At 39.8% G+C, this 14,778-nt stretch overlaps 1 protein-coding gene across 1 annotated transcript; it reads right to left on the reverse strand.

Moving 5' to 3' along the window:
• Positions 1-3,699: 3,699 nt before the first annotated feature.
• Positions 3,700-14,637, reverse strand: mrpl10 (mitochondrial ribosomal protein L10). Its single transcript, XM_061229420.1, has 5 exons — positions 14,481-14,637; positions 12,023-12,189; positions 8,478-8,642; positions 4,536-4,680; positions 3,700-4,220 (listed from the first exon to the last, which is right to left on the reverse strand). The coding sequence occupies exons 1-5, from the start codon at positions 14,551-14,553 to the stop codon at positions 3,973-3,975; spliced, it is 798 nt and encodes a 265-aa protein (XP_061085404.1). The 5' UTR covers positions 14,554-14,637; the 3' UTR covers positions 3,700-3,972.
• Between the last annotated feature and the right edge of the window lie 141 nt (positions 14,638-14,778).

The raw sequence follows: 14,778 nt of genomic DNA on the forward strand, positions 1-14,778 counted from the left end.
TGAACAAGCTGACTCAAAGGAGTGGCCTGTGTTTTACGCACGCTTTAATGGTCGCATAGTCGGTGAAGAGAAGTTGGTTATTGTGCATATTTGTTATTGTGCATATTTATTGTGTTATACATCTAGTCACAAAAGCGAGCCTACATTAAATTAATCTGAAACATATTCCGATACCCTGGAGTAAACTTTTATGTATTAGCTTTAGGTTTAGGCTTCAAGCATGTCGTTATGCATAATCTGTAAAGGAGAGGAGAAAATAGCCATTAATGAATAGTCACATACTAATAATTACTGTCCTCCCAACGAGATTGTGCGCCGAAGATTCACATTCACGCTAAAGTCTACCTTCCCTTTAATAACAGCCGAGGCATCTTCAACAGACCCAGAATAGGTACTGGTAATAGACTAACTGACCTAGACCAACACTAGGCAATCCAGATTAGCCGCTAATAGGGATCTGTGAAACCATGGATGTGTTTCTTTCGGCTATAATACTGAACAATGCTCCATAATCGTACGTATTTTCCCATTATAGGCTTTCATACTTTATATAGAAAACAGTTTTAAGGAAATTCAACACAGACCAGAACATAGCCACTCATATTTTACATAATAATATTAAACTGTAGCAAAAAAGAAGGTAGACAGAACTCAGAATTGAGCATAGATATGTACTCTCACCAAATTAGATAATTAAGTTAATGCTAATATGACTGTGCTCAAACTAGGTGCTGGAATCTATCCAGTATGTCTGAGAAAGACCCTTGATTTTCCAGTGGTTCCTGAAAGAAATATAAGCAATGGCAGGAATCATAGGTAATATCCTTGACTCATAGGACTAAAAAAAACATTGAGTTCTGGCATTGCACAGTGCTGAACTAAAATACTAGAAATTACAGGAAGTTACTGCACATCTTTGTAGTATCAAGTTGACCCAGGCACATGGAGCATCTGTGAGCTTAGCAGTCTTATTGAAAAACTAAATTTAAACGGCCTTTTGGTTGTATGCTAATAGAAACTCTGCGATTATAACTAACTTATGATAACAACTGTGTTCTGAATTAGCTGCAAGTAAATCCCTGCAGCTAATCCAGATCTTGTAAACAACCTTCCCAAGCATGCTCATGTCACACCCTTCATCTCACGTCATTGGCTTGCGGTTTCAACTTGCATTAGGTTTCAAAGCTTGCTACTCACCTACAGGGCATTTAATAAAACAGGTTCACCATACTTTCAATCAGATCTGTTCTGCACCTTTGGGGGAGTAGCTTTCCCCTCCCTATGCTTTGTCCAGTCATGTTGCCTGTATGCTTTGGCCCACCAGTGATGGAATATTTATTTTACCATTTTCCGGCCCATTTCTAAAGAGAAATGCCATAAGAGGGAGACAAGTGAGAAGAAAATAATTATGTTTTACTTTTGTTTAGCATGACCACCCTAGTTTAAATTACAGCTACCAGCTGTTCCAAAATATACAGTGCCCTCCATAATGTTAAGGATAAAGACACATGATTTATTTATTTGCCTCTGTACTCCACAATTTGAGATTTGTAATAAAAAAAACACCTGGTTAACACCTTAATGTGGTTAAACACACATTGTCAGATTTTAATAAAGGGCATTTTTGTATATATTTTTTTACATCGTCCCCCCCATTCCATGGCAACATAATTTTTGGGACAAAGCAATAAAAGAATAGTTTCACCCAAGAAATTTTCCTGTTGAACTTTTCTACTGCATTAGTAGCAGTTTTTTGAGGCTCATTTGATCCCTGGAACCTTGATGACTTAAAGCCATTTAGCGAAGAAATGCGTTCCATTCTGTAGCAGTGTAGTTCACAGCAGAATCAAGTCCAGGGGTACACAGCAAGGGACGATCTGTTTCAGGATTTTGTGACAATTTCTGCTCTTAATTATTTAATTAGCTAAATCATATCTTGAATGGACATTTGTATATGCACCAGCTACAGCCATACAATTCAAGTGTATCCTAAAGATTATACAGTGCTCAAGTGCAGGACTTAGCCAGTGTAGTTTATAGAGCTGTCAAGAAAACTCAAATTCAGGTAATTGGTTGGAACAGAAACCTGGCCCTCCAGGACTGGAGTTGTGCACCCCTGATCTAGTCCTACCCATAAATTCCCATAGATCCATTGAAATGCAGAGTTTTAGTATCGTTTGTATTACCTGAAAATAAGTTATCCAGACACTAAACAGGACTAAACATGTCTACTCACATTTATATAACATTATAGAATTATCTGTGGGGTATTGTCAAGAGTAGATGAGAGACACCAGACCCACCAATACAGATGAGCTGAAGGCCGCTATCAAAGCAACCTGGGATTCCATGACACCTCAGAAGTGCCACAGGCTGATTGCCTCCATGCCACGCCGCATTGATGCAGTAATTCGTGCAAAAGGAGCCCCAACCAAGTATTGAGTGCATAAATGAAAGTACTTTTCAGAAGGTCAACATTTCTGTATTATAAATCTTTTTTTTGATTGGTCTTATGTAATATTCAAATATTTTGAGATACTGAATTTTAGATTTTCATGAGCTATAGGCTGGAATCATCAAGATTAAAAGAAAAAAATGCTTTAAATATTTTACTTTGTGTAATGTATCTAGAATATTAAAGTTTCACTTTTTGAATTAAATTACGGGAAAAAAATGAACTTTTCCATGATACTTAAATTTTTTCAGATGCACCTGTATATACCTATGTTTTCAGGTGTGCTTGCAATATACTGTATAATGAAAATGTCAAGAAGTGCCAAGAAATTGTACTTCCTTCAACATAAACTGGACAATTTATGCAGTTTGAATATCCTTTTGAATCAACAAAAATGTAACTTGCAGTAGTGGCAGTAGTAAAATCACTTTCCCAAAACTGCTAATGATTTAACAGTGCACATTTGTGTCAGGCCAACAGAAATAGTTTTTAGATATGCTAGGTAATTTTCTAGGTTATCTAGACTAAATGGTTTATCCTCTACCATACCCTACAAAGGGATTTAACATGAAACACACAATACTTGGAATCTCAGTAGTCCCAGGACGTCATGGAATTTCTTTTTTCAAATATTAATTAAGTAATGACATATTTCGAGAAACACTATGAACATGAGCAAATGTCTTTAAGAGATACTTTAAGACTTTAAGGCTCACTCCAATCGCTTGCTCCAGACCCGGAAAACAATCGAGGTGTGTCAACTTTAAGGACATTCCAAATCCTTAAATGTTCCTTCTCGAATTTAGGAACTCCTGAATCTTTCCTTTGGGCAAGAAAACATCAGCGCATCCTTTGCGGAGGTATTTATTCGGAAAGCCTGTCGTATGAACGATGGACCTGTGGATGCTCCTCTCCCCATCTGCAACGTATGTAACTAAACTGACGTTTGAAGGAGATTTGTTATTAAATTGCTGACAACGCATTCCATTAATTGGCACTCCGATCTAACTTTCAAACTAGGCATTGCAGATCAAATAGGAGTCAAGATACAGCAACTGCATTGCTTATTTCTTGCCTCAATTCTTTTCAGAAACTCATTTTACGATGTGGCTCTCTCATACAAGCCCTTGTATGATAAGTATACGAAAATGTTCTGGCACAGACAGAAAAGGCTAATTATGAAATCACTGATTAGTTTGTATTTCATCGTTTACCAAGTTGAAATTCAGTGAGAGAGGACAGGGTGCGGAATACAGGTGGTTTATTGTGTAAAAACGGTCTTAAATATGACATAACATTTCCATATAAGTGCCGGCTGTTTCAGGATGAGAAAATAAATGACGCACAAGTCCTTTTGTGGTAGATAAGTGTGAGAGGCCAGTGACAGAGAGGGTCAAGTTCAAAGGTCAGAGGGCAAAGGTGCAGAAATGAAATGCCTATAGACATTCATTTCCACTGGCACCCGCACAGCCACTCAGTGGCAGTCCAGCAGTGATGGGGGGGGGGGGGGGGTGCAGCTATACAGAGGTCATCTCCTCTGCCTTTTGTTCACTCCCTCCGGGGGCTCCTTGCTCTCCTTTCTGTGTGAGGTACTGCTGGAGGAGCATGGTCAGGTGGGTCGGGTGGTGCTGCAGGTTGGAGGATATCTGAGATGTCTGCAGACTCAGTCCGCCAACAACCTCCCCCTGCACCGTGGCCAGAGATGGCAGTTTAGAGTAGTCGAACACACCCTGGACACTCAGCAGTGTGTTCTCAATACAAGCTCCTGTAAAGAGAGAGAAGCAGAGAGGGAATGAGAAAATTAACACCTCACTCATCTGCTCATTTGAGGCCAGTCATTTACATGTAGAGGGGAGTGGAAAAACAGGACAATGGTTAACCTCTCAAATTAACAAAGGCTCCCTAACAATCAGTAATATACCTAGTTTAAGAAACACTACATTCAAGTGACCACCGCTTACAATTTTAAAACATAACTTTAAAAAAATGTTAACAATAATAATAAAAATAAATAATGTTTGCCCTGTTGTTTTTAAGTCGGCTCTTGGTTTATGACCAGAGTTCAGAACCCAAAACCTACCAATCAGCAGCATCTGGGGGACAGCCTTCAAAGCTTGTAGCATCTCCTTCACCTTGGGCTCTTTGCTGACGATCAGTACTGTCGGCCCAATGATCAGGGGTGCCAAGTTACTGTACTGTGAGTCCACCAGGAAGGCCCGCATCACCTGTTGAGAAACGCAAGTTTAATTCCCCTGTTGGGGGAAAGAACAACGTTTTCTCGGGAACAGCCAGACAACTCTGAACGCATGATCAAAAGTTTAATGCAAAGCACGTTGAAACCATTGCACTGAAACATAACTCCAGGGCCAACGCTGAAGGGTGCCAATTATTAACCACTTAAGTTTCACCGGCCCAGGACTGTGTTTTTTTGCATTCATTCCTTTTTTCCCTGTTCCTTATTTTGTAACAAGTGGGTGGCGAAACAAGCGTGGGGAGACCTCGCCTTCTCTGCATTTAGGAAATCCATACACTACACGAAATAAGGTAATGTCAGAGTCCTTTCCTCGGCAAGGGCCCAGCAAACCTATTTTAAATGTCGTAAGACCCATAATATCATTTCGTTTCCATGTGTTCTTTTGGAGTCTCCAAATGTCCGTTTTGGAAAACTGGCTAGACATAGCATAGCATCAAAAATTTTTACCTTAATTTGGAGAAATCTATTTATTAAATTTATGTTTTGTTTGGTTGAAATGAAACATTCAAAAAGTATAGTATTTCTCATTTTGGCATCTTGAGTCTCTCAATAATTTCATGTTTTTTTTGGGGGTTTTTTGCATAGTGCTGATGTGCCAACAATTCTGGAGCCCACTACAGGTGGGTCCATGCAAACCAGATTCCAAGACATTCCAACTGTCACCTCTACAAAATGGGGGGTGAACAGAAAGTGACTGCCATAGTCACTTACTATTAATATGACATGCAGCAGGGAACATTAGCATGCAACTAAACCACAAAAACTTCAGCCCGTCTCACAATACCGATTCAGAATTAATCTTGTGTGGCTCCTGGAATCTCTGTAAGTTAAAACATCTTGAAATCAATTACTACTACCACAGTTCAAACTACACAAAAATGGTTAGCACATACCATACAGGACAATTTCTATTTTTGTTAATCCTCATGGTCTGGAAATAGGATTCTCACTTACAGTGCAGTCCAAAAGTACGTATTTTCTGTTATTTTGGCTCCGGGCTCCAGCACATTTGCAATAGTCTGATGCCAAAGGTGCTATGTTCTAAGCAGTTTAACACATCTTGGTGTAAATACCAGAAAATAAAAGCCGAACTGGATATAATTTTTTTTCCGGTGTAAGATCTTGCCTACTTATATTGCAAATTGTAATAATCTTTGGTAAACTAAAAAACGACTTGTCTCTCTCCCAATCAGCTTGATTTGAGCAACCATAAACTGCGTGTAAATCAACCATAATGAATCTATGTTTTTGCGGTATTAACATGCTTTGTCATTGACCTGAGATTAAAAAAAACTACATTTTCGGTGGAAAAATAGATTGAGTACGACAGGACGCTAGTCCTGAGACATAGCAGATGAGTCAAGGTCACATGGTTTGTGATGTATATTAAGAACAATCCATTCACAGGCAATCTCATTATCGACCGGTCGTGACTCACTATTCGGCGTAACCAATCAAAATGTTAAGCCCACCCACTGGGTTTGATGGGTAATGTTGGCTGATTTAATTATTTCATAGTGCAAACAAGATCGGGACAATTAATTAAATAGTGCAATAAAATGTAATCACGTTGCTTTTAATTCATTGTGGATTGAAATCATTCATTGTGGTTTAAGCCAATTAATTATCATTTGAATTAAATAAATAAATGGCCCAATAAATCATTATTTAATATTGGTAGTCCTAACCCTCCATGCTCTTTCACGTTCAAATATGGCAATTCATGTAGGCCTACATATTCTAATATGCCTCGAAGTTTGAATGAAAATGTAACAGCCCTATTGCAAACAAACACCTCTGCCAAGGACCAGAGTGGAATTTTCCAGGACCTACACATCTGCCTAGTATCTGCCATCGAGAGGGTAGCCTACGTCATGGGTCAAAAGCATTTGGATTTGTTCATTACGTGCATGACTACAGCATCATAGCCCCATTTCCATTCCCATAGTGTGAGAGTTGGACCGTGATAAATGGTCAAAAGTGTGGCTTCACCTTGTGAGGGAAAATGACAACCTGGCAAAATGCAGGAGACGTGAGAAAGAGGAGCATGCAAATATATGATAAACAGCTGACATTATATTTGATAATGATTATCTTTAGATTTGGGGGATTTCTTAAAATATCTTTTTAGTAATAAGTATGTACTCCCATGTTCTCCAGCCACTTAATTTTTAACTTTGTGGAAATTTTAGTTTATTTCTTTTCTTGTATGCATTTACTTGGTGGTCATAAGGTTAAAGATTTATTTTAATGAAACAATACCCTTTCTTGCAGGGTAAACACTTAAAAGAATAAGGTTATCTAAAAAGGTGACTTTTTAAACATAATGGAATCGGAACAGAGAACCACTAAGAACCGGAACTGCTACGCAGAACCAGAACCAAAATCAATAAAATCCAAAGGACACTCAACTGTAGTCATTATACCACTGAGTGACTCTGAGCTCCAGTGTTATTGAGACTGCACTGACCTCTGTGGACAACAGTGGAAACTGCCATTACCTAAAAATAACGAAACATAGCTGAGAGATTACAGCAGGGAACATCAACTCCAAGCCCTGGTTTTCTTTTCTCCCAGTTAAGTAGTGCTACCGACTGTCTTCACACCTGACTCCCAGGTAGAGTGGAAAACCAGCAATTGCTGATCCCTGGACTAGAGGCTTATGAAAGAGTGACACTACTTTTGTTCCCTTTAGAAAAATACTTTGCTTCAGTAAATATCCAATTGTATAAATGGGAATGTATGTAGTAAAAAAAAGAGAAAAGAAAAGAAAAAAGTTAAAAGTAGCTGTGCAAGTTGACCTGAATGTCTCCAAAATACCTAGTTTTCAACATCTTATTTTTAATAAATGTTATCCTATGAGTATTAGAATGCGTTTCATTAACCAGAATGACAAACCATTCAGGAGACAGGGGCCCTCAATTAGACCCATATTAGACTTCCCAACCTTTCTAATAACACTGCTCTTCCTCAAAAATAATTATCAAAAAGCTTACAAAGTTACCCACAATTACACACGGCCTCCCAATATCTTCCGGCATCAGACTTCACCACCACACACAAAGCACTAAACGGAATTGCCCCTTCCTTCATCCCTACCCACCACCCGCTCATTAGATCCTCTGGCTCTGGTATGCTTGCTGTCCCTCACACACGTCTATCCACCAAGGGAGCTAGATCATTGAGGGCCACTGCCGCCAATCTCTGGAACACCTCATCCCAACATCTCCATGAATATGTGCTTTTTATCTGTATTTATATGCATTTGAAATGTTTTTGTGAAGTGACCTTGGGTCTGAGAAAGGTGCTATATAAAATAAACATTATTATTAAATAATGAATAAATATGCAAATTAGGTGAATAATAAAAGACACTACTACTTGAGGTACAATTGAAAAAATACAAACTTTAAAATAAAAAGATGTTTCCTGCTTCCTTTCTCAAAGGAAATTTGGAATGTACTTGCATAATTAAAGGTACAATTGGTACAATTTTTGTCTTGAAACATAGTTACAAGACCATTGTACATGCCTTTCCATTGCCAAAGGCTCACTGACATGTTGACTCACCCTCTGCCTATGTTTATATTCCTAAAGTTCTGGGTTCAAAATATACAGTTGACAGACCGACACTCTGTACAAAAACAGTGCATTAGGCCACTTGGGACATTCCAGGCAACTCGCATTGCCACACTCTCACAAGGAGAAGTAGCCTTTTTTTATATTTTATTTATTTATTTATTTTTAAATCACACAACGTGGCCTCACCTGGTTTGGGAAGAATCGGACAGCGATGCCATGCTTGTAGAGACGGTGTCTGAGAAGCAGCATGTCCTCAGAATTTGTAGCACTGTTATGAACCACAGCAATCATCTTACATTCCTGAAAAACGGTCCGCACCTCTCTCCTCAGAAGCACCACCAAGCCACTGTCCTGGGGGGCATGAAAAGACTGCAATGTTTATACAACGGATATCTGGCCACTGTAGCAAAGAGACCAGTCTGCACGACCTCTCAAGAATTCTGCACGTAGCCTGATGGCAGGCTACAAAATTACTTCAATTACTGATAGGACTCCATAATCATCTCCTGCCGACTACGGATAGGCATGTTTCGGTTAACTGGCATTTAAATCGATTACAAATCTAACTGATTAAAAATCTATTTTTAGAACTCCCATAATAGGCTGTACAAGCATTCTGCAATAGGCTGGACCACAGCCAAAACAATGAAAGTCAGTATAATATTTGTCCATTCAGTCATTCATTATCTTAAGCCGCTTATCCTGAACAGGGTAGCAGGGGGGCTGGAGCCTATCCCAGCATACATTGGGCGAAAGGCAGGAATACACCCTGGACAGGTTGCCAGTCCGTCACAGGGCACACACACCATTCACTCACACACTCATACCCATGGGCAATATAGACTCTCCAATCAGCCTAACCAGCATTTCTTTGGACTGTGGGAGGAAACCGGAGTACCCGGAGGAAACCCATGCAAACACGGGGAGAACCTGCAAACTCCACACAGAGAGGCCCCGGCCGACCGGGTTTCGAACCCAGGACCTCCTTGCTATTAGGCGGCAGTGCTACCCACTGCACCATCTGTGCCGCCTTCAGTATAGTATAGTATAGTATAGTATAATATATTAGTATATTATAATATAGTAGCAAGTAAATTAGATACATTACTGCACAAAAGGGGCATTATTTCAGGAAAAAACTACTTAATTTATTGTTGCACAAAAGACAAAAAGTAATATTTTGAAGGCATGATACTAACAAGGGGTGACTGCATGAAAATGGCAACTCTAAACATCAATACCAAGATATTGAGCAATAGGCTACTCGTTGAACAACAGGAGTGAGGAATGGCATGGAACAACATAGGCTACCTGTAGAGTTGCCCGCTAATACAGTGGGAGCAATAATTATTTGATCCCTTGCTGATTTTGTAGGTTTGCCCACTTACAAAGAATTGAACCGTGTAGAATTTTAATCATAGGTACATTTTAACATTGAGAGACAGAATATCACAAAATAATCCACAATAACATCATATAAATTTTATAAATTTTATAACATATTTTCACATGAAATAAGTATTTGATCCATAGAACAATTGGACTTCATACTTGGTGGAGAAACCTTTGTTGGCAAGCACAGAGGTCAGACGACTGTTGTAGTTTTTCACCAGGTTTGCACAGATCTTGGGAGGGATTTTGTCCACTCCTCTTTGCAGATCCTCTCCAAATCCTTAAGGTTCTGAGGCTGTCGCTTGGCAACTCGAAGCTTCAGCTCACTCCACAGATTTTTGATGGGAATTAGGTCTGGAGACTGGCTAGGCCACTCCAGGACCTTAATATGCTGCTTTTTGAGCCACTCCTTTGTTGCCTTGGCCATATGTTTGGGGTCATTGTCATGTTGGAAGACCCATCCACGACCCATTTTCAGTGCTCTCACTGAGGGAAGGAGGTTGTCGCCCAAAATTTCCTGGTACATGGCCCCATTCATCCTCCCCTTGGTACGGTGAAGTCGTCCTGTCCCCCTAGCTGAGAAACACCCCCAAAGCATAAGGTTTCCACCTCCATGCTTCACAGTGGGGATGGTGTTCTTGGGGTTGAACTCAGCATTTCTCTTCTTCCAAACACGGCGAGTCAAGTTGATGCCAAATAGCTCTATTTTGGTCTCATCTGATCACATCACCTTCTCCCAAGCCTCCTCTGGATCATCCAGGTGTTCTTTGGCAAACTTCAGACGGGCCTGTACATGTGCCTTCCTCAGCAGAGGAACCTTTTTTTTTTTTTTTTTTTTTATCCTTCACGGTGTAGTGTGTTACTGATGGTTCTCTTCGTGACTGTGGTCCCAACTGCCTTCAGGTCATTAACAAGCTCCTCCTGTGTAGTACTGGGCTGATCCCTGACCTTTCTCATGATCATTGATATCCCACGAGGTGAGATCTTGCGTGGAGCCCCAGACCGAGGGAGATTGGCGGTGACTTTGTGTTTCTTCCATTTTCTAATAATTGCTCCAACAGTTAACTTCTCACCAAGCTGCTTGCTTATTTTCTTGCAGCCCATCCCAGCCTTGTGCAGGTCTACAATTTTGTCCCTGATGTCTTTAGACAGCTCCTTTGTCTTGCCCATGGTCGAAACGTTGGAATCTGATTGATTGTGTGGACAGGTGTCATTTATACAGCTACATGACGATGTAACAAGTTGACACAGGTGTTTTGGGTAATGAGTTGGATTAGGAGTGCTTCTTAATGGAAAACTAACTGGTCTGTGGGAGCCAGAATTATTGCTGATTGGTAGGGGATCAAATACATATTTCATGCAAAAATATGATGATAAATGTATTAAATTTATATGATGTTGTGGATTGTGGATTATTTTGTGATATTCTGTCTCTCAATGTTAAAATGTACCTATGATTAAAATTCTACACAGTTCCATTCTTTGTAAGTGGGCAAACCTACAAAATCAGCAAGGGATCAAATAATTATTGCTCCCACTGTATGTGACTTTGCGCTTTTTCCAAAGTGAAAAACGGAAGTCACGGTTTTTGGCCGCTTTTAAGAAATCTGGGTATTAGGTATTCCACACCCAGCCACGGTCCGCAATTGCAAAATCCTATCCAGTTCTTTGGGCTTGAAAGCGGGCAATATCACTTGTCGAACTGAACTTGTCAATACTTGAAGTGTCATTTCTCGTTGTAATTTTTTCCATTAAAACCCTATTTCATGCCGTTTTTCTGTTTAATTCTGTTTTAAAGGTAATACAAATACAACTGATGTTTCTGATTCTAATCAGATCTAAGATGAGCAAGTAACATGAAAGTAATGTTACAGACAGCAGGAAGATCAGATTTTGCCTTCCCAACTTTCTTCACTGTAACTTAGTCTGTTTCTTCCCAACATGCTCGATAATGATTGGGCGCAATGGTATATTCTGGCCCTCATAGTTCCATGGGGTGACGAAAGCCTTTATTTCGCTGAAAGAAAATTAAGTGGCAACATGGCTCAGGCAGTAAGAGCAGTCGTCTGGCAGTTGGAGGGTTGCAGGTTTGATCCCCCGCCCGGGCTGTGTCGAAGTGTCCCTGAGCAAGACACCTAACCCCGAAATGCTCCTGACGACCTGGCCAGCATGGCAGCCAATCACCGTTGGTGTGTAAGTGTGTGTATGAATGGGTGAATGAGAAGCATCAATTGTACAGCGCTTTGGATAAAGGCGCTATATAAATGCCAACCATTTACCATTTATGTCCTTATACAAGTGACGTGCTGAGCTCAGAAATAGCTGCAAAATGCACTCACCTCCGGGTTTTGTTTAGCCTGGAGAACACGGTGCTTTGAGACCGGAGGTTTTGGGGGAATGTACTCTGTGACTGCCAATAACTTCTGCTTGAGGAAGTGCATCGGCTTCCTGTGGCGTGTAACTGCCTTGGAGCCATGCCGGACACAATGCGTCACGGGCAACCAGCCTGCAAGACATACATGTAATTTACTCACTATAGAGTCTACCAAACACATTATAAACAAAGAAATATGGAAATGGCAAACATGCATTTCAAAATTGACTTGTAACCCAGGACTAATTGTTAACGGAAATTAGTAATATATTTAGGTCACCGTTAGCTACAATTCCCATGCTTAAGGTTCTGTTCTACGGAAATCTAATTTTCAAATTAACCTTTTTCTGTTTCTGCTGCAAATCATCTCTCAACTATTACATTTTCAGGATAATAGCACCTTTTGAATGATTATGCCATGTGTATGGTGAAATTGGTATAATTATTTACTATTGCTGTCTTTGGAGTTGATTTTCTCAAAACCTGATTTTGGACAGTATTACAGAACTTTGGACCATTTCTCTCAGTGCATAGGCATCCTATCACCATGCAACAAACCTTTACTCCATATTCAATGTGTTTTGAGCCAATTATTTTCTTGTTATAAGCTTTAGGGGCGGATGCAGCATCACAAATCTCATTGTTAGATCCTGAAATTTCATCATCAGTAAATCTTCAAACATGTCTTATTTAGAATCTGAAAGAATTATAAGGAGATCTTACTTGGTTCAGATTGTAGACTGCCAAAATATTTTACCGTCTTTAATAAAGTATGCAAATGAGCTAATACTCAGACAGCAGCATGTGACATTTAATAACAGGAAACGGAGTTTCGAGCTACAAAATACATTGGGCAAAAGGTATCATTGACTGAGAAAGAGAGATATTCAAAAGGGGGAATAACATGTTTACAAACAAAACGGAAAGATAAGATATGACATTAAGCCCTGGCTTATATTTAAAGTGCCCACACCAACCCCCTAATCAATGTGACACGCACACCCTTTGGCAGTAAACATCTTCAGGAATCCCAACATTGTGACTTGGACATTGTGAGACTTGTAAATGCTTAAACAGCTTAAAATATTCTGTTATTCTGTTAAGCGAAGCAAAAAGCTATAAAGAGGGACTGGCCCTCTTGCATTTTAGGGAAAGTGTTAGTAAGCACATACCCCCATTCTTTATTGGCTTGCAAGTATGAATAGTCTTAAAAATACTCAAAGGTCTTCTTGTGTTGAACAGGGTTCTTAACACCCTCTGCTGAAGTAGGAATAAAGGATATTTCCACAACAAAGCATGTACCTCTGAACTGACCTGGAAGACCAAAGATGCATTTTTGGCTGCATAACCAGTTGTGACACTGACAGGATCTCTTTGGTTTGGAGATCAGTTTTCCTGAAATTCAGCAGATAGTTCTAGTTCCAGAGAATATATCACAGAGCTTGGTGCAATTACTGAACCAATTCCAATCCAAGCAAACGTTAGTGCAATCAAGCAAACTGTGTATGCTGGTTTTCATTCCAACCGCAATTGCAATCCCAGAACTATAACATGCTTTTCAATTTCAGAGGGATTATTATTTTAAGCCACATTTTGTCAGACCTAGTAATGCATACCATGAAGAATAAAACCCCCGTGTTTGTATTGTGCAATATTGTAAACAATTACAGAGGTCACTTTTTTTTTTTTATCAAATGATTTGGTTAATCAATAGGCTCCTAACTAGGTTGCTGCACATGTGCTTAATTTCTTTAAGTGTTTTAAATTATATTTGTCAACACAATACAGGTTGTCATTGGTTAAGTATTTTAATTCTGTATTATGTTCCAGGTGGTTAGTTTTAGTGGCCAGGTGTCCACAATTTCAGTGGCCATTTCGATTAGGAGCCCATTGATTCACCACAGTCTTTAATTTGATCTGTTATAAATAAGTTGCCCTTTCTATGTAATAGTTTGCAATATAGCACAATATATACATGGGAAATGTATTCTTCATGGTAAGCATAGCTATTTCTGACATAAAGCGGCTGAAATATTAACAGCTTGCATCCGAAATGAAAATGGAAGTATTTTTCTGCCATTTTTCTAAGCGATGCTGAGACTTGAACTCGGTGAGGCACCTGTGTTATTAGCAGGCTTATGATGAAACTGGCTTTTGGCTTTTAGCTTTCGCTTTAACTTTAGACTAACAAACGTACCGCTACGGTTAATCCTTTATAGGTAGCTAGCTAGCTCGAATAGCTACATTGGACCTTTGCTAGACTAGCTGATTGACAATACGGTTTTACGAGATTTTCAGCTAACATTAGCTGTATGCGGTGGGACTGTCTCGCGAAATGTATTAACGTAAACTTCGAACATGAGATACTCTCAATATAATACATCGATTTATGTTCGCCCAGTTAAATATTTAATAAATCTTACCCTGTCTAAGCAAAAGCGTTCCACACAAGGTCGCCGCCATCTTAAACAGGAAGTCTCGATGCGTAATTAGCATAATTCATGGTGAAGACATTCATGCTAGTGGGTCCGCTTCTTTTCATACAGCCAGGGCACCTTGCGGCGAGAAGCGATGACGAGGGGCGAGGGAGGGGCATATGGAGGGTGAAACATTTGCCGGCAGCTGGAAACGGCAACATAAACAAAAAACATAGCGAAACTGCCAGAGCACAGAAAATGCATCATACACGCCGCTTTCACCGATTAAACTGAGCGGTGCACC

Source organism: Conger conger, chromosome 2 (assembly GCF_963514075.1).
Source record: "Conger conger chromosome 2, fConCon1.1, whole genome shotgun sequence".
Classification (NCBI taxonomy): domain Eukaryota; kingdom Metazoa; phylum Chordata; class Actinopteri; order Anguilliformes; family Congridae; genus Conger; species Conger conger.